This window comes from Lethenteron reissneri, chromosome 54 (genome assembly GCF_015708825.2).
Source record: "Lethenteron reissneri isolate LAM-NWPU_2019-01 chromosome 54, ASM1570882v1, whole genome shotgun sequence".
NCBI classification, from domain to species: Eukaryota; Metazoa; Chordata; class Hyperoartia; order Petromyzontiformes; family Petromyzontidae; genus Lethenteron; species Lethenteron reissneri.
In genome coordinates this window covers 2,840,355-2,862,659 of record NC_083832.1, presented here as the reverse complement: position 1 = coordinate 2,862,659, position 22,305 = coordinate 2,840,355, and the positions used below count along the sequence as shown (strand labels likewise).

At 50.9% G+C, this 22,305-nt stretch overlaps 1 protein-coding gene across 1 annotated transcript; it reads right to left on the bottom strand.

Annotated features, from left to right (window-relative positions):
- Nucleotides 1-588: 588 nt before the first annotated feature.
- On the bottom strand, nt 589-20,689 carry DNAJC2 (DnaJ heat shock protein family (Hsp40) member C2). Its single transcript, XM_061573916.1, has 15 exons — nt 20,446-20,689; nt 17,911-18,110; nt 17,029-17,104; nt 16,129-16,227; nt 15,274-15,418; nt 14,674-14,820; nt 13,742-13,833; nt 12,300-12,421; nt 11,621-11,770; nt 10,628-10,716; nt 8,887-9,204; nt 5,920-6,023; nt 4,061-4,168; nt 2,847-3,025; nt 589-1,399 (listed from the first exon to the last, which is right to left on the bottom strand). The coding sequence occupies exons 1-15, from the start codon at nt 20,498-20,500 to the stop codon at nt 1,331-1,333; spliced, it is 1,953 nt and encodes a 650-aa protein (XP_061429900.1). The 5' UTR covers nt 20,501-20,689; the 3' UTR covers nt 589-1,330.
- Between the last annotated feature and the right edge of the window lie 1,616 nt (nt 20,690-22,305).

The window sequence follows — 22,305 nt, the reverse complement described above, 5'->3', positions numbered from 1 at the left end:
ACTGCTGACAGTTGCATTTGGGGAGAATTTAATATTTCTCTGATGTTCTTTTAGTCTCGTGCTGATCATTCATCCTGTTTGCCCAACATAACATTTACCACACGTGCAGTTAATCAGATGTTTGGAAAAACAAAACATCCGAGTCCCATTTTGCACGGTACATAAAATACGGAATCTAAGATCTGGTACAAAAGATGTATTACCGAAGCTATCAACAGAAGATGTGTACAGGATCAACTGCACGTGTGGCAAATGTTATGTTGGGCAAACAGGATGAATGATCAGCACGAGACTAAAATAACATCAGAGAAATATTAAATTCTCCCAAATGCAACTGACTGTTGATGTCTCATCAACTGATGTCTCATCAACAGTCAGGCTTGTTTGAACCAATGCTGGCGAACTGCCAAGGGTCCGGTTTGACATGGATCCGGGTTGCATTATGTTTAAAATAATCTCCAATGACTACAGCATCGAGGAACCTGCTTCAGCATTCATCATCCAACAAGTGGAAGAGATCTCGCCCGGTCTCTCCAGTGTCGCTCGCACCAAGGCCAACTGATGACATCACTGGCAGTGTTTCTCCTCTCAGCAACGCAAGTTTAATTCGTGTTGTACACGCCAATAAAATACGCGCGCGCGCACACACATACACGGGTCAGCAGTTTTGTACGCAAAATGTCACAGGGGATGCTCGTGAAATGCCACGACGCGTTTCCGGCGCCAGAGAGAGAGGCTGCTTCTGTCATCTTGGCGACGCGACGCACGACGCAAAGCGCCAACACCAGCTCGCGCACAATCTCGCACAATCTCGCACAATCTCGCACGCGCTCACGCACAATCTCGCACAATCTCGCACGCGCTCATGCACAATCTCGCACGCGCTCGCGCGCAATCTCGCACAATCTCGCACAATCTCGCGCAATCTCGCACAATCTCGCACGCGCTCACGCACAATCTCGCACAATCTCGCACGCGCTCGCGTGCAATCTCGCACGCTCTCACGCATCAACACCCACGCTGAACACTCACTACTACCATCTCCCCTATTTGGGGTCACCTTCTCACTCAACTATTGACTCGCACACATCTACACCGCTCACATCAGCACCTCCGATTCACTCATCCGGTCCCTTCTAAGCTACTCATTCACACCGCCTCACTCGCCTATAGTCACTCACGCACTCGCCCGTTCACACATTATTCTCAATCACCCATTTGCAACCCTGCCCCACTCACACCTCCTTTGAGGCGTGAAACTGTTCATCTCCACCCACTCCCCCCCCCACTCACTCCTCCCCATTCATGCGCTGCTCTCCCGTCGCTCTTGCTACTTCTGTTTATTCATCTTAACCGCCTCCTGTGCAGCTTTCTTCGCCTTCACCATCTCCACCAGCTCCTGCAGCCGACATGACAAAACGCGCGTCAAAAACACGTGCCAAGCACGCGACAAGACTGAGATTTGACAGAGCCTCCGGTCGGCGAGCGTGGAGTGGTGGTGCAGCGGTTAACGCACAACCGCGCTATGCACAACGGACAACTCGGGTCAATCGGCCAAACAGCGGCGGTATCAGCTGAGATTACAATTGGCACAATCGGCGCACTGCGCTTGTGATTCACTACCAATCACGCTGACAGTTGAAACTGAGTGACCCCAGTTCTCGGTGTTTTAGCGAGGCACAGCAGCTTATTTGATTTTATTATTTTATTATTTCCCTGCTACGTGACTTTACCGAAAGAACCAAGAATATGAATCCCTGCAGTCACGAAAGCTTTAAATCGAAAAATCCATGATTGTGTTACGATTGGCGGTGTCGCGTCATCTCAAGGCCTATCTCAAAAGCAATACAAACACCCTCCCGTGTGTTAGAGAATTTCCCACGGAAGCGGATATCACGGAGCAACCTCTCAGAACACTTCTTATTTCAATGACCTCTGCTCCACACAGTAGAGAGGGCATCACTATCCCACCCGCTCTGCCACTTGAGCGTACTGTGCGTGAGAGTCAAAAACCATATTGAACATTTTCAGAGCCGGATTTTAGCCAAATTAAGTGCAGAACATGTTTTTAAGTGATCATGATTTTTTAGTGCCGTCATTAGTGACATGGCTGAAACCCTTACCTCGCTGCACTTGAGAACCAGGTTTTTATCATTTAGCAGCAGCCAATGAAGCCAGCACCGAAATCGGTTCAGCTGCTTTAGATGTCGCGTGGCTTTGGACGTGATCGCTTTGGCCGAAAAGGTCTATCCATTTGTCTCTGGATTTTTTTTTTTTTTGCCAAGGTGTGGGCAATGTGTCCAGTTTCCTCGAGGGCGAGTTCCTTAACGGCAGCGCAACTTCACGGTTAGAGTTTAATTTTTTATTTAAAGCTTTTGTGATTGCAGGGATTCATCTTCTTGATTCTTTCGGTAACGTCAAGTAGAAGGGAAATAATAAAATAATAAAAATAAAACATAATAAAATACGCAAATCGCCCATCACCCATTCACGCCATTTCCACCTCGCAGGCGTTAATGCCGTCCGGCTGAGGCACCATCCAGAGTGATTTCCTGCTCGAGTGAGCAGTGATGCAAGCGGTGCTCACCTCCCATCTACAGTCTTGCATAGCCAGTTATGGAAATTCCTCATTTCCACTATGGTGGGGGTGAGTCAATCCAAAGGACAACCGCTGTTCATCTTCCCCACAATGAAAGGATGGGCTGAGTCAACCCCCGACCCCCGCCTCACAACTAGGAATTGACCTCACGACCTTCCGATTGAAAGACAACTTTCAATTGCAAAGCATCCCCCCCCCCCCCATCGCAGACCCTAATCGGAGTTTCCACCGCCGCCCGTTGACTTACCTTATATCGCCGCATGCACTCCTTGCGAGTGCGGCCTGGCACGGCGCGTGCGATGGCGTCCCAGCGCTCGGGACCGCCTCCCGTGTGCGTCTTCAGCGCCTGCTCCAAAAGTTTTTGCTCCGCCGCCGTCCAAGGGCTCTCGGAGGCAGCCGGGGCAACGGACTCGCTCACTCCTGGGCCTGAGCACGCACACACGCGCACGTGTGTTAGTATGTACGTTGGCGCAGTAGGGGGCACAGGTGGTGCATCAGCCAGTCATCTCGGTCATCTCAGTCGACCAGTGGCACCTGGGTCTGCCCCGTGACTTCCTGGCAGCGGGCGTTCGACACTTCACATGGCCTCAAGGTGCACATGGCCTGGCACAAGCGTCGTGGTGACGTCACCACCACTTAGTGGTGAATGGCGGTTGTTTTTGTGTGTGTGTGGGGAGCGGCCGTGTTGCGGTTAGCGTGCTGCACTACGAACCTGGCGACCAGGGTTCGATTCTAGCTGATGGCCAACACCATGACGAATATCTGAACCGGTCCTACGCCTTCCCTAGGTCAACTCAACCTCAAATGAATACCTAGTATGGTGTGTAAACATCGCCACTAGGGAGACAAAGGCGGTCGGGCATGGTGCTGGCCACCCACCATAGGTGCACACTAACAGCAGTTGCCCCAACAGCTGTTTTAGCTATACTGGGGATCTTTGTCTTTGTGTCATAATACCTGGGTCTGTCCCGTGACCTGTCAGCAGCAAGCCTTCCACACACTTCATGTGACGGCCTCAGAGTGCTTCTAGACTGGCACAAGCGCCGTGGTGACGTCACCGCCACTTTGTGGCAAACGGTGGTTGTTGTTGCGTGAGCGCGTCAACACGTATACGTGGGTGAGTGGGTGAACACGTGCGTGTGACTGCGTGAACACGTGCCATGTGTGAGTGCACATATCAGCATGTGAGCACGCGTGTACCTGTCTGCACGTGTACGCATGTGAGTGCGGGAACGCGTGCGTGTGAGCGTGTGAGCACGTGTGTATGTGTCTGCACGTGTACGCGTGTACGTGTGTGAGCGAGTGCATGCGCACCAGCGTGAGCACGTGTGTACGTGACTGCACGTGTATGCGTGTGTACGTGTGAACGAATGCGTGTGCGAGTGCGTGCATGCCAGTGTGTATGTGCCTGCGCATGTATGCATGTGAGCGAGTGAGCGAGTGAGCGAGTGTGTGTGCTACCATCACGCTCTGACGGCGTCGCGCGGTCGAGTCCGGGAGCCAGCGTCCCTGCCCCCGAGTGCAGTCGCTCGCTCGCCCGCCGACTCAGCTCCTCCTTCTGCGCCGGGTCTGCACGCAACGCAGAGGTCGCAGGTAGAGGAGCAGCCCCGCAATTGCACACTCACACCACTGCTGGCAGAAGAGCGTCTACGGAAGGGACATCTAGAGGGGGTTTGGCCTACTCGTCCACACTGGAACAGCGGGCTGGAAGACAGTGGTAGCAACCGACAATTTACCCCACCACGCGTGACCTGCCGATCGACTAACTGTGGTAAACACAAACATGCGTTTCGATTACTTATGATTATTTGGCTGCTACAAATGTCTAAATGTTAAGCCACTTCGTTGAGCTATCATTTGTGGCCAGCTCGCTTCTGAAAAAGAAGCCAATAGCTCGGTGGGGTTTTACCTGATAAAATAAGAAAGTTTAGTTTTTTGTGTATTCTTTAGTGATTTGTTTACCTTTATTATACTTTGCACTCCTATCGTGTTTTGTATTGTGTGTTGTTTCAACATTGTGACCCTCCCCTACTGGATACTGCTGGGTCGCCAGAGGTGGAGGTGGGGAGAATTTACGAACCTCACCCCACATTGTTTTAACTACCGCACAGGGCGAAGGAATTGAAAGCGGCAACCTTTGGATTATCCCGTGGATTGCAGCATTGCGGCAGGGTGGATGCGGAGTGGGTCACACTTGTGACTCACGGCAAGAAGGGTCTCGGTTCGATTCCCGACTTTGGCGCCTGCGTGGAATTTTTATGACCGCCCCCTATTCTGCAGAGAGTGAGAATGAGCATGTGTGTGATTGTGGGGAACGGTAGTGTAGCGGTTTAGTGCCCTGCGCTACGAACAAGGCGACTCGAGTTCGATGCCCGCTCACGGCCAACACGGGTGATGATTATCTGAACCGGTCCTGGGGCTCCTCTAGGTCGATTCAGCCTCAAATGAGTACCTTGTGTGGTGTGTAAACATCAACACTAGGGAGAGAAAGGTGGCCGGGCGTGGTGCTGGCCACCCACCGATTCATGTGCCGTGCCGACCTTCATAGGTGCTCGCTAATAGCACTTGCCCCAACAGTCTGTTAGGGCTATACGGTGGATCATTGTCTTTGTCATTGAGTGCAAGTAAGAGAATTGAGGTTGTATGATCTTTGCCTTGTTCTACATGGGTTTCCTCCGAGTTCTCCGGGTTCTTCCCACAGCGAAAACACACGAACAATGTAACTGGCATTGACCAATCATCCGAATGCTAAACAAGTCAGCAGCAGCAACAACATCTCCCCCTGCTAGGAAAACCTGGCAGAACTCTCCTGAAAAAATCTTGAAGATTCAACGTCAGGTTTTCCTGGGCAAACACTGCAAGATGCGACCACTTCTGTCCAGTACTCGGCGAGTTGCATTGGCTTCCGATTGCCGAACGAATACATTATGAGGTCGCACACAGAGTGCTTGCCACAATTGAACCACAATAACATGATGATCTCGTCAAGGAGCATACACCATCACGCAAACTCCGGTCATCCTCGCAGTGGCTTTTGGCCGGCCATCATACAAAGACGGTCACTGCATCGTGCGCTTTCAGATGCGCTTCTGGAACGCTCTTCCTTTCGATATTAGGAAACCACTGGAGTTATGCACTTTTAAACCATCTCGATTAAAAACTAACTTCTTCAGAACTGCTTTTTGTGTTTAATTTGTTGTCCTTCCCCCCGCGCCGCCGATGAGCACGGTTGGCTACGTACGGTGAGAAATAAGGTCAACATACATACACAATAATAATACCCAGTGTCTGTGTGTACGTGCTTCAACCCCCCCACTCACCGAGTTTCTGGAGGTGTTTGGTCATGGCCACCACGTCCCGCGCCGTTCGGCGAACCCCAGGGGTGAGTGAGTGCGAGTTGATGAAGCTGGCGATGACTTCCCAGCTGCGAAGGTAAGAAGGCGCAGAGTGCGTGAGCTCTGTCTGTACCACGAGGGGGTGAGGGGGGGGGGGCTGTATGCAGGAGGCAAGCACCGCCGACTCTTTACCGGGTGGCGTTGACTCTTTACCGAGCGTTTAAAAACTAAACTATTTTTATTTTAAAACTTGATTTGAAGCTTTCGTGACTGTAGGAATTACTCTTTGATTCTTTCGGTAAAGTCACGTAGAAAGAAAACTAATTAAATATAGAGTACGACGTTTTGATTGCAACACAAGCAACCGTCATCAGGTAGAACTAATTTTGAGAGAAAGACAAAACACAGACACGGAGACACACAGAGAGACACAAAAGCAGAGAGACAACACAAGACAGAGAGACACACAACACAGATACACAGAGACCCAATGCCTGTGTCGAGGCCTTAAATAGAGAGGGGGGGGGGTTATTTTACCAGGTGAGGCCCACCGAGCTATATCGCTCTTTTTGGTAAGTGACCTGGCCACAAAGGATGGCTCAACAATGTAGCTTATCACATGGAAATTTATAGCAGTAGCCAAATATTCTAAACGCATGTTGATTCTAAATGTGGAGGAAAAAACCGGAGGACCCGGAGAAAAATTCACGCGACCACGGGGAGAACGTGCAAACTCCCTATTATACCGCAGGCATCAGGGGTGGGATCGAACCCACAGCCTCCTGCATTCCAGGCGAGGTAGTTAACATCTCCCCACCATGGTGCCATTACGCACAATCTCTGTCCATCCGTGTGTACGGGTTGAGGGTGCGGGGGTGGTAGTGATGATCCAGCATGAATGAAACTCTAGTGTAAAGTTGTGTTGCCATTAAGGACTCACCCTGCAGGAAACGGCCACATTGAGAAGTGTTATTGCCCAAATAATAGGAGAAACAAACAAACTGCGCTAAAAGGCCTCGTGCCATGGTGTCACAGCCATGACATTCTCGGTGCTCCCTCTCCTGGGCAGAGCCACCCATTCTCAATCGCGGCAGACAGGAATCCTGCGTGCCTGGCGTGGGTTCTACTCTGTTATCCTGGCTGAATAATGAACCCCTCCGCGGGCACGTGGGAGAAGCGCGCGACAGACTCCGCACGTACGGGCGGTTCCTCTCACTGGGTGCGACGATGTTGACGTCATTGCGGCGTCACGGGGACACACATGGTGCGCGTTGACAATGAGCAGCTCACTCACAATCACCTACTGACGACTTGCTCACACTTACTCTCACTCAAGCCCGCTCATTCACATTCACACCCACCCACTCGCTCTCACTCACTCACTCACACCCACCCACTCACTCTCACTCACTAACATCCACCCACTCACTCACTCTCACACCCACCCACTCATCCAAGTCCGGATAAACCTACAACATTATGCACTTATTAATTTACGAACAGAAGAGGTGTTGGATTCATGCATGTAAATATAAGAGGGATTTTATGTCAACTAGATTTGCTAAAACAGGAAGTCAAGTCCACATCCTGATGTCACCTGTCTGATGGAAATGCTCTTTTCAACGGGCATAAAACATTCTCAAATTGAAACTCATAATTACAATCTCATTCATCTAGACAGAGGCACCAAAGGTAATGAGATAGCCATTTTCATAAAAAATATTATTAAAAGCACTATGATACATAGAGTCAATATAAAAGTATCCCTGGAAGCTTGGTGAATGCATTGGGAAGAATTCAAGATTTTAAACTAGATTTCTCTACAGACATAAACATTGCTTACCAGATAAGTTTCAGTTAGAATTGGTAAGGGTTACCTTATTACCATTATGTGATTACTGTGACATTGTGGACCAATCCACCTCCAATACAACATTGAATAAGCTCATTCCCACATATCATTCTGTTCTAAGATTTGCTCTGGATGCCCCTTATAAAACCCATCATTGTGACTTGTACAACTCCACGACCGCAGAACGATTCATTAGGCTTTGTTTATTTACAATATCCTGAGTCGTAATTCGGCAGAATATCTGTTGGATCAGTTGACACACGACGGTAGGGCAGACCTAACCAGAGAAGTTCATCACTCCTTCTGTTGAACGTTTCCTAGATACAAAACAAGTTTTGGTGAACGAGCGTTTTCGGTGGCTGCCCCGAGTCTGTGGAACAATATTGCCACGAAACTTGGTCCTGCAGTCATCGCCGTCCATCACTTGCTTCAAATCACTCATTTTAAGTGAATTCCAGCTGCCAATGTATAAAGAGTTAGATGAGATTAATTGCTTGTAAGCGACCACTTTATGCGTGTTGCTTACACTACGTATTTTACATGGATGCTGTGTTTTTTTTATCCTAAATGCAATGCCGTCGTCTTTTAGGCCGTATCTGCATTACAATTCATATTGCAGATTTTAATATTTTTTTTATAGATACAGCATGCTATTTGATAACCTACATTTAGTTAATTATTTCTTACAAAAAAAGGAAATTTTTATAGTGCAATTATGATTTGCTATTTTTTATTTAGCTTATCTGTTGTTGTTTATTCTCGACTTATTTTGACCGTGACTTGTTGCATTTGTCGGAGAAACGGCGGTGTTGCTTTTTGTTGATGAAACACGATTTAAGAGCTTTTTGGCTCACAGGGTAATTCAAAATAAAATACTAAACTACTAATACCCACTCATTCTCACTCACACCCACCGACTCACTCGCACACACTCACTCACTCTTACTCATACCCACGAACTCACTCACACCCGCCCTCACACCCAGCCACTTTCACTAACACAGAACACGACAAATATTCCCCCACCAAACACAGCCGGCACCATATCGGCCGAGTTGCCCTGGCGGAGCCCCCACACCCCCAGCTCCCCCGCTCCTCACCGTGAGGAGGTCCCCGCTGGGAAGAGGTTGACGGACTTGATGAGGAGCTGCAGGTCCTCTGGGGGCCATGCTTTGCCACCGCCGCCCCCACCTGCCGCCGACGTGGCAGACGAGGCGTCGTCCCCCCCGAGGGAGGCAGCGGCGGCGGCGGCGTCGGCGTCGGCGCCGCGGGCCGCCCGCTCGCGTGCCTGAGCCTCGGCCTCCTCCACGCGCCGCCGCTCCAGCAGCTCCTCCACCTCGCGCAGGCGACCCCCCACCGCCTCGTGAGCCGCCTCGCGCCCCCCACAAGTCTCCAGGGCCTCGTTCAGATCCTGCAGGCTGAGGGCGGAGAGTCGGGGGGGTTGGTGGAGTTGTGGGTAGGTTGGGTGGGTTGGTTGGGTGGGTGGGTTGGGTGAGTTGGTTGGGTGGGTTGGTTGGGTGGGTTTTTTGGGGTGGGTAGATTGGGTGGGTTTGGGTGGGTTTGGGGGGGTTGGTTGGGTGGGTGGGTTGGGTGAGTTGGTTGGGTGGGTTGGTTGGGTGGGTTGGTTGGGTGGGTTGGGTGGGTTGGTTGGGTTGTTTGGGTGGGTGGGTGGGTTGGGTGAGTTGGTTGGTTGGGTTGGGTGGGTTGGTTGGGTGGGTTTGGTTGGGTGGGTTGGGTGGGTGTGTTGGTTGGGTGGGTTGGGTGGGTTGGTTGGGTTGGTTGGGTTGGTTGGGTTGGTTGGGTGGGTGTGTTGGTTGGGTGGGTTGGGTGGGTGTGTTGGTTGGGTGGGTTGGGTGAGTTGGTTGGGTGGGTTGGTTGGGTGGGTTGGATGGGTGGGTGGGTTGGGTGGGTTGGGTGGGTGGGTTGGGTGGGTTGGGTGGGTTGGGTGGGTTGGGTGGGTGGGTTGGGTGGGAAGGTTGGGTGGGTTGGGTGGGTTGGGTGTGTTGGTTGGGTAGGTTGGGTGAGTTGGTTGGGTGGGTTGGTTGGGTGAGTTGGTTGGGTAGGTTGGTTGGGTCGGTTGGGTGAGTTGGTTGGGTGGGTTGGTTGGGTGGGTTGGGTGGGTTGGGTGGGTTGGGTGGGTTGGGTGGGTGGGTTGGTTGGGTTGGTTGGGTGGGTTGGTTGGGTGGGTTGGGTGGGTTGGTTGGGTGGGTTGGGTGGGTTGGGTGGGTTGGGTGGGTTGGGTGGGTGTGTTGGTTGGGTGGGTTGGTTGGGTGGGTTGGTTGGGTGAGTTAGTTTGGTGGGTTGGTTGGGTGGTTGGGTGGGTTGGGTGGGTTGGTTGGGTGGGTTGGGTGGGTGGGTTGGGTGGGTTGGGTGAGTTGGTTGGGTAGGTTGGGTGAGTTGGTTGGGTGGGTTGGTTGGGTGGGTTGGGTGAGTTGGTTGGGTGGGTTGGTTGGGTGGGTTGGGTGGGTTGGTTGGGTGAGTTGGTTGGGTGGGTTGGGTGGGTTGGGTGGGTTGGGTGGGTTGGTTGGGTTGGTTGGGTGATGATAAGAGACAGGAGACGATGGGAGATGGGAGGATGCGGGGTGGGAGATTGAAAGGAGATGGAAGGTGGATGGAGGAATGTGAAGGAGATGGTGGGAGATTGAAAGTTGTAAAAGGAGATAGTCGCGTTATGTGCTTGGTACGTCTCTGACATGTCTGAAACCCGGTCCTTGTGTGCGGCGAGACGTGTGCTTCCCGTGTCTGTGCTTACCGTGCGATTGTCATGTGCAGAACAAGAGTAGTGCTTGGTGTGCGCGTCGCGTGTGCTTGGCGTGTGTTCTGCACATCTGCTTTGCTCACCTGTTGAGCTCCAGGTTCTCGCACAGTTTCTCCATCTCCCCCATCATGCGCACGCTCTCCGCTTCATCCTCCGCAAAGTAGCTCCAAGTCTAAAGTGACACCAAGACAAAGATCCCCCATGTAGCCTTAACAGATTCTTGATGCGAGTTGTGTTAGCGTGTAGCACTTATGAAGGCAGGCACGGTCAGCACCGTGCAAGGCTGCCTTTTGTATCCCCAATGAAGAGGTTTTTACAGAATGGCTGAGTTGACTTAGGGGAGGCTCAGAACAGGTTAAGATATTTTTGTCCCCGATGTTGGCTGTAAGCGGGAATCGAACTCGGGTCGCTGGGTACATAGCGGAGTGCGACAACCACTGCACCACCGCTCCATCCCACAAACACACACAAGCATACTGTATTCATACGATTGCAAATAAATGGGCAGCGTCACTCTGGTCAGCTGATGTGACCGATGATCAGAATATCACCAGTTCAAATCCCGGTCGTGTGTCGGCTAATTCCATCATCACAACCATCAATAGAAACATCATCAACATCACGAGTGCCATCATCACAATCATCATCACTACCATCCCTGCAGGGCTGAAGCAACAGAGATACAACGCAAGCAGCACCGCTATCTTGGCAAGCCACCGAGTGGTGAGGATGAACACCCGTCCCCCCGGCACGGCACCATGGTGGAGTGGCGCTGTGTGTGTGCTGTATGTTGATTTTCTTTCGCAACAGAAGTAGTCAACCGGTTGAATCGGAGGTGCGGCGGAAGGACAACCATAAACACAAAAATCATAAAGGCATGAGTTTCCAATTTAGATGATTTGGAAGCGCACGTAGCTCCAGCAGCTTCCTAATATCGGAAGGAAGAGCGTTCCAGACGGCCGCATTCAGAAGCGCATTCAGAAGCGCGTGATGCAGCGAAAGTCTTTTTTCGACGGACCAGCCCAAAAGCTGCCGCTGGAAGGATGACCGGAGCTGGCCTCGTGTGGTTTAAGCACCTTGCAGAACGCACGCAGCCTCTGGCGCTCCTTCTTGAGCGCTCGCTTCAACGTCTCCTTCTCCTTCTTAGCGTGCTGCGCAGCCACACGAGCCTCCGCCTCCTCCTTCTCCCGCAGCGCGCGCGCCGCCTCCGCCTCCGCTTGCCTCGCCTGGAGGGGTGTGGGGGTTGGACGAAGAGACGGGCATTAGGAGAGACACACGCACGGCGGCGTCCAATCGGACAGCGGCGTTGCAACGCCCACGGGACAGACGCACGGAATGGCATCAATAAAGACTCTCACACCCTGACACAAAACAAAGATCCCCTGTACAGCCTTGACAGACTTTTGGGGCAAGTGCTGTTATGAAGGCCGACGTGGCACACGAGGGGGTGGGTGGTGGCTAGCACCACGCTCGACCGCCTTTGTCTCCACAGTGGCAATGTTACACACCGCACCGGGTACACATTTGAGCCTGAGTCGACCTAGGCGAGGCCCAGGACCGGTTCAGATAATTGTCATTGGTGTTGGCCGTGAGCGGGAGTCGAACTCAGGTAGCCGGATTCGCAGCGCAGCGCGCTAAACCGCTGCACCACCTGACACACGCACACATTCTCACTTTACACACTCGCCCGTTCGCAGTCAAGCAAGGAGTCCCACCCCACTCAGCTGTAAGTCACTGGCGCTGGCCCGCACTCACCCTGTCGATCTCCTCCTGCCTCTGTTTCTTGGCGTCCGCCTTGGCTCTCTTCTCCGCCTCTTTGCGCGACTTTTCCTCGTCGCGGAACCTCCTCACCCGCGAGTCACACGAGTACGCCAGGTCTGCCAGAGACAAAGGTCCACCGTGTAGCTCACACAGGCTGTTGGGGCAAGTTTTGTGAGCAAGCACCTATTAAGGCTGGCAATAGAGCACAAGGAGGTGTAGAGGCCAGCATCACGCCCGGCCGCCTTTGTCTCGCCAGTGCTAATGTTTACGCACCGCACCAGGTACATATTTAAGGGCGAGTCGACCCAGGAGAGGCCGAGGATTGGTTCACATATTCATTACTGTGTTGGCCGTGAGCGGGAGCCCAACTCGGGTCTCCGGGTTCATATCTCAGTGTGCTAACCACTACCGCTCTCTATACATACACACTGCGTGCTATATACCATCAGGGCCGGATTAAGGCACGGGGGCTTTAGGGGCTGCAACCCAAGGGCCTCTACCAGCAGGAGGGCCTCCAGAGATGAAGTAAAAAGTTATTTCACTTGTGAATGCTGAATTGTAGTTGTTGTTAGCCTTGTAAAAATACATTTTAAACTGGTAGGAACCTCCTGGTAACACCAGCCCACAGGGGATTATTGTGTCCATCGTGCAGGGAGGCGCTGGGTGGGGAGGGAGGGGCTGGGTGGGGAGGGTGGGGAGGGGCTGGGTGGGGAGGGGGGGGGAGAGGCTGGGTGGGGAGGGGCTGGTCACTCCGTGGTGCCATTATAAAACTCAACGTTGAACCTACTCACGCCGGCTTGTGCCCGCCCTCACAGTCGGGCAATTTGCGGAATACACCACGCCGCCGTTGACCCTGGCCATTGACCGAGCAACCCAACGTTCCTACCAGCTCCCTCCTCAGGAATGTGTTTTTTCTTTAACTTTGTATTCCTTTTGAAAAAATTACTGGGGGCCTCACAGTACCTGTAGCCGAGGGGCCTCTAAAACCTTAATCCGGCCCTGTATACACTGCATATACACAGCACACACACGACAAACACACCACTCCTCCGCATTTCTGTGTCACGTGACTAAGTCTGCCCACGCTGACCACACACATTCATCAATTCACGCCTATAATCACACTTAAGGACGTGGAGCAGAAAGCTCTTTCATGACACAGTCGATGCTGGGTGTTATCCCCAGTGAAACGTCGTACACAATTATCAAGCGTTTTGTTCACATTTCAACATTCCTCCCGTTTGCGGATAAATCAATAAATTGCCACGACGGGGCAACTTGACATGAATGGCTCTTTTTGGGTGGTGGAGGGTTATAGTGAAACATAAAAACAACATTATACCTACACCATGATCTAAGCCAGAATGAATTCATCGTAAATGATGACGACGATAATAAATGGGAGGTGGCGGCTGGACTAGCTGGCTGCACCTCACCGACGAGCGAGCGAAGGCGAACCATCTCCTCCTTCTTGCGCTGAGTGCGTGCCGCCCGGTTCTGCTTCTCAATCCAGCGCCGCTCGTCCCGGCTAGAGAGGGAGAGAGTGGGAGAGAGAGGGAAAGGGGGAGAGATTGGGAGAGAGAGGGAGAGGGGGAGAGATAGTGAGAGGGGGAGAGAGAGGGGGAGAGAGAGCGAGAGGGGGAGAGAGAGAGGGGGAGAGAGAGCGAGAGGGGGAGAGAGAGGGAGAGGGGGGAGAGAGAGGGAGAAAGTGGGTGAGAGAGGGAAAGGGGGAGAGATTGGGAGAGAGAGGGAGAGGGGGAGAGATAGTGAGAGGGGGAGAGAGAGGGAGAGGGGGAGAGAGAGGGGGAGAGAGAGCGAGAGGGGGAGAGAGAGAGGGGGAGAGAGAGCGAGAGGGGGAGAGAGTGAGGGGGGAGAGAGAGCGAGAGGGGGAGAGAGTGGGAGAGGGGGAGAGAGAGGGAGAGAGTGGGAGAGAGGGAGAGAGTGGGAGAGAGAGGGAGAGAGTGGGAGAGAGAGTGAGAGGGGGAGAGAGGGAGAGAGTGGGAGAGAGTGGGAGAGAGAGTGGGAGAGGGGGAGAGAGAGGGAGAGGGGGAGAGAGAGGGAGAGAGAGCAAGAGAGGGAGGAAGAAGATAAGAGTGGGTGAAACATGGAGAGGATAAGCGAGTGAGAGTTAATCACATACTCTTTGGTTCTTTCGGTAAAGTCACGTAGGTAAAAAATGATAAAAGTAAAATAAATAAATAAAATGAATCACGACGTTTCGGGCGCAACACAAGTGCTCGTCATCAGGTGAGACCACCACAGCCAGGAGCAACTGCTAGAATGGGTAAGAGAGCTGCAGTGAAACAAGACGGTCTCTTCTATGCTCACTCAGGCACTCATATTCACACTCTTTCTCCGTCTTTCTCACCACTCAGCCTTGTCCTTCTCCTCCTCGTCGAGGTAGGAGAACTCTCTCCACGAGTCGAAGTTGTACCAGAACGAGTAGAATCTGTCCACCTCCTCAAAGGCCGACGATTCGTCACCCAGACGAGGCACAGGCTGCTTGGTTGACCACCTTGGGGCAGATCAGCAGCATCATCAACAGCAGTTTCAGCAGCTAAATCTTCATCATCGTCATCGGTAAAAGCACCCTCATCAGCAGCTTGACTAACAAGAGCATCAGCAGGTACATCATCATAAGTAAGAGCAGTATCATCAGCAGGAACAGCATCATCATCAGCAGCATCATCATCGTCATTACCATTATAATCACCACCATCATAATCATCACTGTTGACCGTGGGTGGGAATCGAACGCGGGTCGCTGGGTTTGTAGCGCAGCACACCAAGCACTCCCAATAGATGATATTTCTGGACATCTGTGAAAAAGAGCTTCATAGCTCATCGGATTTCTCCAGGATAAAAAAATATTCTGATTCCTGCTAACAGGACTTGCCCCAACAGTCTGTTAGAGGCTAAGAGGGGGGCAGGGGGAGGGTTTCTGGGTCTATGCGTACGCGCGTATTACCGTGCGTTCCTATCGAACACCTCCGTGAAGGTCTCGTAGAAGTCCCCGGACTTGACGTCTCCGCGTGTCGGGGTGCTGCTGTCGAACGTCGGGTCGACGCTGTCGAATGCGCGGCGCTTCACGGGGTCTCCTAGCTCCTCGTACGCTACCGCCACGGTCAACCGGGGAGGAGGTGGGGGAGGAACAGGGAGGAGAAGGTTTAAATTGCATCTCACGATCGCGAGGAATTCAGAGGCCCAGCTGGAAGGCAGCCAGTAAAGCGGTGAAGAATTGCCCAAGCTCTGCGGTCCATTTATATATTAAGACGTTTTCAGACAATTAATGTGTTTATAAATGTAGGAGGAAACCAGAGCACCAAGAGAAAACCCACATTTACGAGGAGGCAACCCTCTATACCATAGAGAAGGGACAGATGTAAGACTGCACTTTGCTAAACCGCCTTCTCCTGGCAAGCCAGGGCATGGCTCTTCCTCGACTGCCATGGGAATGGAATTTCGCAACGTTTGTTGCGTCCGCTAACCCCTGATGAGACGGTCAACTACGGCTTATACAACACACGCAGCAAACACTCCGACTGTACAGAACACACTCTCGAACGACACATCCATTACTCCCGTGTCGGTTAATGTACACAAGAGGCACACTAACGATACAGAAATTACACCACTGCATGTGGTCCTTGTGGGCGCAATTTCGGTGGTGGCAGTAATGGTATTATGGCGGCGATTGCCGTGGTCGCGGCAATAGCGATGGTGGTGATGGCCTTTGTAGTGATGGTGGCGGTAGTTTTGGTGGTGGCGGTGGTTTTGGTGGTAGCGGTGATGGCGTTGCCTGACGAGCGAGGGGTCCTCTCACCCTTTGTGATGCAGGTGAAGTAGTCGTCCTCGCCGTTGCCCGTCCGCTGCCCCGTGGCTTCGCGCTTGTCTGGGTGATGCTTCAGGACCATGGCTTTGTCTGTCGGTACAAACAAGGAAGAGAAATCACGCACACGGACGGAATCAACCACGCCTACCCACACGTCTGTCCTTGGGAGCATTTAACGGGCGGTAACATCACTGCACAGCTAGGCAACATCGCCATGGCAACGCTCATTGCCTTGGCAACGCAAATCATATTTATCGCTAGTTTTGTCTCCAGGATTTGGGCAACAATGCTTTGATCAACGTGGCCGGTTTCCTCTACGGAGAGTCCCAAAAGGCAACACGACTGCACGCTGGAGTTTCGTTCATACTGGATCATCGCTACGAGTTATTGTGATCCCCAGCCCCCCCGGTTCCGGAGGGACAGAGATCACACATCGACGCTTTCCAACTCGGTTGGAAAGCATTAATTATGTCCCAAAGAGGCACTTGCCGGTGAGAATTCCTGTTCGAGTGATCAGTGATGCAAACAGTGCTCACATCGCGTTTACAGCCCTGCAGAGCCAGTGGTGGAATTTCCACATTACTGTGGCAGCATGGGGTGAGTCCACAGGGCAACCACTGTTGATCTTCCCCACAACAAAGTGGTACTCATTTGAGCAACCACGGAAGGAGTGATTATGGGATGAGTTAATGAAAACCCACCCCTAATCCCAACCAGGATTTGACCTCACAACCTTGCGATTGTTCCTCGCTCCACCGCTAAGCAGTTGTGCGGCTGAGTTGGTTTGGTAGACACACACACAGTGCAGCGCCACAGGGAAACTCGCTTCCAGCTCCACACAAGGGCCCATGTCCAGCCCCCGCTGCTCCAAGGACTTCAAGAGTGACTCACGCGCAGCCTTGATCTGTTTGGCTGTGGCTTGGTACCGCAGTTTTCCTAGGCCCAGCACCAGGTAGTGATCTTGAGTCTGTCGACACAAACAAACACACAATGATCACCCATGTAGCCCACATTGCCGGTTGGAGCAAGTGTTGTTGGCTAGCACCTATGAAGGGCGGTACGGTGCACGCATGAGGGGGTGATGCAGCCAGCACCAGACGGCATGCCTTCCTCTTCCTCACGTTGTTCCAGCATCTTTGTGTTGCATAGCGTCATCTCACCAATCGGAAACTTTATCGTAAAAAAAATGTCAGTCCTTTAACAATGAGTGGTAAGCATCCAGTAAGTGATCGTAGGGCTCCTGCACTACTGTCACACATAGAATATTAATATAAATACTATATGAACACAAAGTATTTAAAAATAAATCACTGTAAAACAATGTACTGTCACATTTTTGTACGCAGCATAAACAAATGGTGCTTTTTCTGGAAGATTTTATTGTTTTTGTAGGGGATGTTTCAATTTGCGTACAGTAAATTTTAAATGTATCTTGTAATTTTATTGTTTGTTGTGGTTGCACCTGAAACAAGAGCCGAATGGCTCACAGGGCTATTCCAAATAAATGAAACTGAAAATATAAAAACAATAATAAAATGACGGGCTGCAATGGCACTCTCACCTTTAGCGTTATTCCTCATGGGAAAATTAATCTCCGGCCTCATGCAAAATTGCTTTACGAGGCAATTTCAGGAACGCAACCGCCGCGTTTAGCGGGGACTTGCCGGATTACTCGCCCTTAGGCCTACCACCGTGCGGTTTGTACGTCCACGCCTAGTCTTTGACTTTGTCTAATTATGAAGGCCAGTTAACGACCCAGCTCGGGACTCGAACCTTCCACTCCTTAGGGTCGAGGCTCTTGAGGAGCGGGTATTCTTCCAACTCGAGGCGCTCCTCGTCGCCATCGTCCTCCGACTCCGAGCTGCTGCCCTCGGCCGCGTCGGCCGCGGAGAGCGAGGTGGCACTGCGCGAACGGCGCCACACGAGTGCTTCGAGCCAGCGGCCAGCGGCCTCAAACGCGTAGTGCACGGGAGCTGAGAGACACCAACATTGACCAACGTAGAGACATCATCACAGAGACGTCGACACAGAGACATCATCATAGAGACATTTAACATCGTTATAGAGATACCGACATAGAGACATGGATATCGTCATTGAGATATCGACATAGAGTACTCCGATTGTAAATGTTGTGGCTTGGCTCTCCAACATACCAGCGTGCTATACTCGTGACGAATTGGCATGTTCTGTTTACGTGACAACCCTTACTACTTGGCTGTGTTGGGTGGTGGCGGGTTTAATGACACATTTATATATTGACACGATCTAACCCCAAAAAATCCTCTATTTTGTCATTTCGGTGCCCCAGGTCACTCTAGCGAATTAGACAAAGACTACACTATCAGGGTCTGCTGGGTTCTCACCTGGTTACACGAATAAACTTTGTGGACTTCGTGAGCGTATTATGAGCGGCTGAGAGTGGTGGTGTAACGGTTAGCGCATTGCGCTACGAACCTGACGACCCGGGTTCGAATCCTGCTCGCGGCCAACACCAGTGACGATTATTTTAACCGGTCCTGGGCCTCCAGTAGGTCGACTCAGCCTCAAATGATTACCTGGTGTAAACATCGTCACTAGGGAGACAAAGGCGGCCGGGCGTGGTGTTGGCCACCTACCCATTTGTGTGCCGTGCCGGCCTTCATAGGTTATCGCTAACAGCACTTGCCCCAACAGTCTGTTAAGGCTTTACGGGAGATCTTTGTCTTGATGTGGTTACAACTGCATGGACATGGCACATCGTGTCAACCACACTTGCACCCGACTTCGACTTACAAACTCACTGTGCCTCGCTCAACCAGCCGTAGAAATTCCAAATTCTCTGACCGAGGGCAGTCCATCTACTTAACAACCAACCTACTGACTGGCGTTCATCATTCATGGCCAACGCCATCTCTCACGGATCACTGCGATGCAATAATAATTACCACCCAGTACGTGCTGTCAACCCATACGGTTTACCCGTATTCTTCTTGTACAGTGAAATTGCGTTTTCAGGTCCACATGGCGTACAGCCGTTCAAATCCGAGCAAAATATTTACGTCTATTTGTTAGTGTTTCTCCCTTTGTGATGGGACATTGCAGGATGAACGTTGAGATTTATAAGGGCACGGGGTGACCAATAAAGTCTGAGGTGGTCTGTAGTGAGGTATGGCACTGATAAGAGGTTGGCAGGTATGTAGTGGTGAGCGTAGTGGTGAGTGTACTCGTGGTGAGTGTAATGGTGAATGCACGAGTGGTGTGTACAAGTGGTGAGTGTATTTGTGTTTCTCCCTTGTGATGGGACTTTGTAGGATGAACGTTGAGATTTATATCAGGGCACGGGGTGACCAATAAGGTCTGAGGTGGTCTGTAATAAGGTTGGGCACTGATAAGGGGTTGGCAGGTATGTAGTGGTGAGTGTAGTGGTGGTGAGTGTAGTGGTGAGTGTACTCGTGGTGAGTGTAATGGTGAATGTACGAGTGGTGTGTACAAGTGGTGAGTGTATGTGTTTCTCCCTTGTGATGGGACTTGTAGGATGAACGTTGAGATGAATGCCAGTGAGCAATAAGGTCTGAGTTGGTCTGTAATAAGGTGATAAGGGGTTGACAGGTATGGTGCACACAGCCATGCGGATGGGTTCTCCCCCATGACTGCCACACTTCCGATTAGCACGGTTGGCTACTTACGGTGCGAAATAAGTTCAACATACAGTACGTATACGTAGTATCAACCACCGCTCAGAAACCTCAAACGAGGCGACGATTATGATCATTACAAAAGTGTGCAATGATAATCATTGTCGCTTTTAACAACCGTTTACATGCATTACCGTTGTTTATAATTGCGTGTATTGCCAGCGAAGAGTAGGTATAACATCCCAACTGCACTGATTCATTAGAATTACTGCTGTGAAGCGAGGTTCGGAAAAACACCGAGGTCAGTCAGGAATATGCGAACGGGTCACTGGGCACATTCCGTCTCGGCCCACCCGGTCTTAAATTGATTACAATACCTGGTGCGGTGATTAAAACGAGCACGAGTGAGACAAAGATACGCGTGCTTTGTATTTCAAGACCAATGAACAGTGGCGAATATCTGAACCGGTCCTGTGGGCCTCCCTTGGACCGGCTTAGTCTTGAGTACTGGGTACTCTAAGGCAGCCGGGCGTAAGTGCTGATATGGGGGGGGAGGGGGGGGGGGGTATCAACCTCGTGTTGCCATCCCTACATTTATTATGTGCTCGCGAACAGCAACTTCCCACACGACAGCCTATTAATGGTTACGCGCGGGGGGGGAGATGTTCGTCTTTGTTAACAAGACACTCACCAGACTTGCGGCCCAGCACGACCGAGCACTGCCCGGGCAGCGCCTCCAGCAGCATGGCCACGTCGATTTGAGGGCGGCGAGGGATCGCCCTCCTGTACGACGAAGGGGGGCGAGCCGCGGGATGGGCGGCGGGTAGCCGAGGGCGAACGAGGAGGAGGAGAAGCAGCAGCAGCGGCGGCAGCAGCAGCAGCACGGAGCGGCGACCAGTCGGTGTCGACGTCGCCACGTGGAGTGAAGCACTTCCGCCGGGCGGAACGGTGGCCGCGCGCGGACAAAACAACCCACAAAAAGGCGTTTTGTTTTAGAAAAAAATAAAATCATTGCGATTCGTGGAGTTAATCGGTGTGATTTCGATTTAAAGCTTTAATGACTGCAGGGATTCACCTTCTTGGTTCTTTCGGTAAAGTCACCTAGACAGTCCCTCCAGAAAAACGCGGAGTTTTTTGGTGATTGTTGCGGGCAAAAATCGTTGATTATGCGGCACGTTTTCTTAAAAAATGCGATGGAATATGCGGGATATTTATGCAATTTTATGCGATTAAATTACGGGAACTTGCAAAAATTGCGGGAACTTGCAAAAACTGCGGTTTGATGAAAAAGAGAAAAAAAAGTGATTCCCCCAACACCCTATTCACTCGGCTACTACTTTAATGTAAAGAGTCATTTCTTATTACTTCCTATGATAAGCAAGCATACTACACCACAGAAAGTGCTGGGAATATTTAAGTTCTCATCTTGTTTTATTTCAGACCTTAACAAACAGATGGCTCAAACTTACAAAACATTGAGTCGAACAAGTTCTGTAGCTTTACAAAATGAATATGCTACAACTTCTGTAAAAATGAATAAATAAAATATTTAAAAATAAAATGTGTGCTTCCTGTTTTACAGAGGTAGCTATACAAAACAGACATCTTCTGTTAAAATAAGTGTTTTCAGTGCACAGTAACGTAAGCAATACAGTAACAGTACAGTCTTACAGTAATGTAAATTTACATACTACTAACAAAAAAGTGCAATCTTACAACTGTAAAGTTGCATAAACTCCTGAATAAAACTAACTACGTAGCCTCTAACACTTCATAACGTTCCCATGGCAACAGGGGAAATGGCTGCGCTTGTGTGAAGTAAACGCAACATTTTTCAACTTTCTGCTAAGATATGTGACTTTTTGCAACGAAAATGCGGGGATTATGAAATCATGCAAGCCCGCATATTTTGCGCGCGGAAATCTGCAATTTATGCGGCGAAAGTGCGGCGTATTTGAAAAAAACGCGCCCCCCGCATAAATATGCGGACTTTGGCTGATTTTGCGTGGAATCTTGCGATCGCATAATCGCGTTTTTCTGGAGGGACTGCCTAGAAGGGAAATAATAAAGTAATATTTTTTTATTTTTTTATTTCCCTTCTACGTGACTTTACCGAAAGAACCAAGAAGATTAATCGGTGTGGTTTTATCATATTTCTCAACACCCCCCCCCCCTAGGTGCGTGACGTCATTTATGGACGGCCCCTATGGTATAACCGAGCACGATATAAGGTACCTGAACGTGTTGGTCGTAAACAATGTTGGTTTCCAGAGTAACCGGCGCACGCGAACACAGTGTTGCCATGCGTGCAAAGCGCACGTTTAATTGTTTTTTTTATCCGCTTGCAGTTATTTAGCTCGTTAGGACACCTCACTAAATTCAGTTTTCAGTTTAATTTATTAGATATAGCCCTGTGAGCCATTCGGCTCTTGAATCGGGTGCAACCGCAACAAACAAAAACATGAACAAGAAAACATCTTAAAGTGACTATGTGACTATGTGCAAACAGAAAATCCAAGAAAAGACAGCTAAATTTAAATGGACAATTGGT

Coding starts and splice junctions, on each gene's coding strand:
- DNAJC2 (XM_061573916.1), bottom strand. CDS start 20,500: ATGCTGCTGGAGGCGCTGCCCGGGCAGTGCTCGGTCGTGCTGGGCCGC. Junction 16,228..17,028: donor CAAACAGATCAAGGCTGCGC/GTGAGTCACTCT, acceptor TTGTACCGACAG/ACAAAGCCATGGTCCTGAAG. Junction 11,771..12,299: donor GGCAGGAGGAGATCGACAGG/GTGAGTGCGGGC, acceptor ACACCCCTCCAG/GCGAGGCAAGCGGAGGCGGA.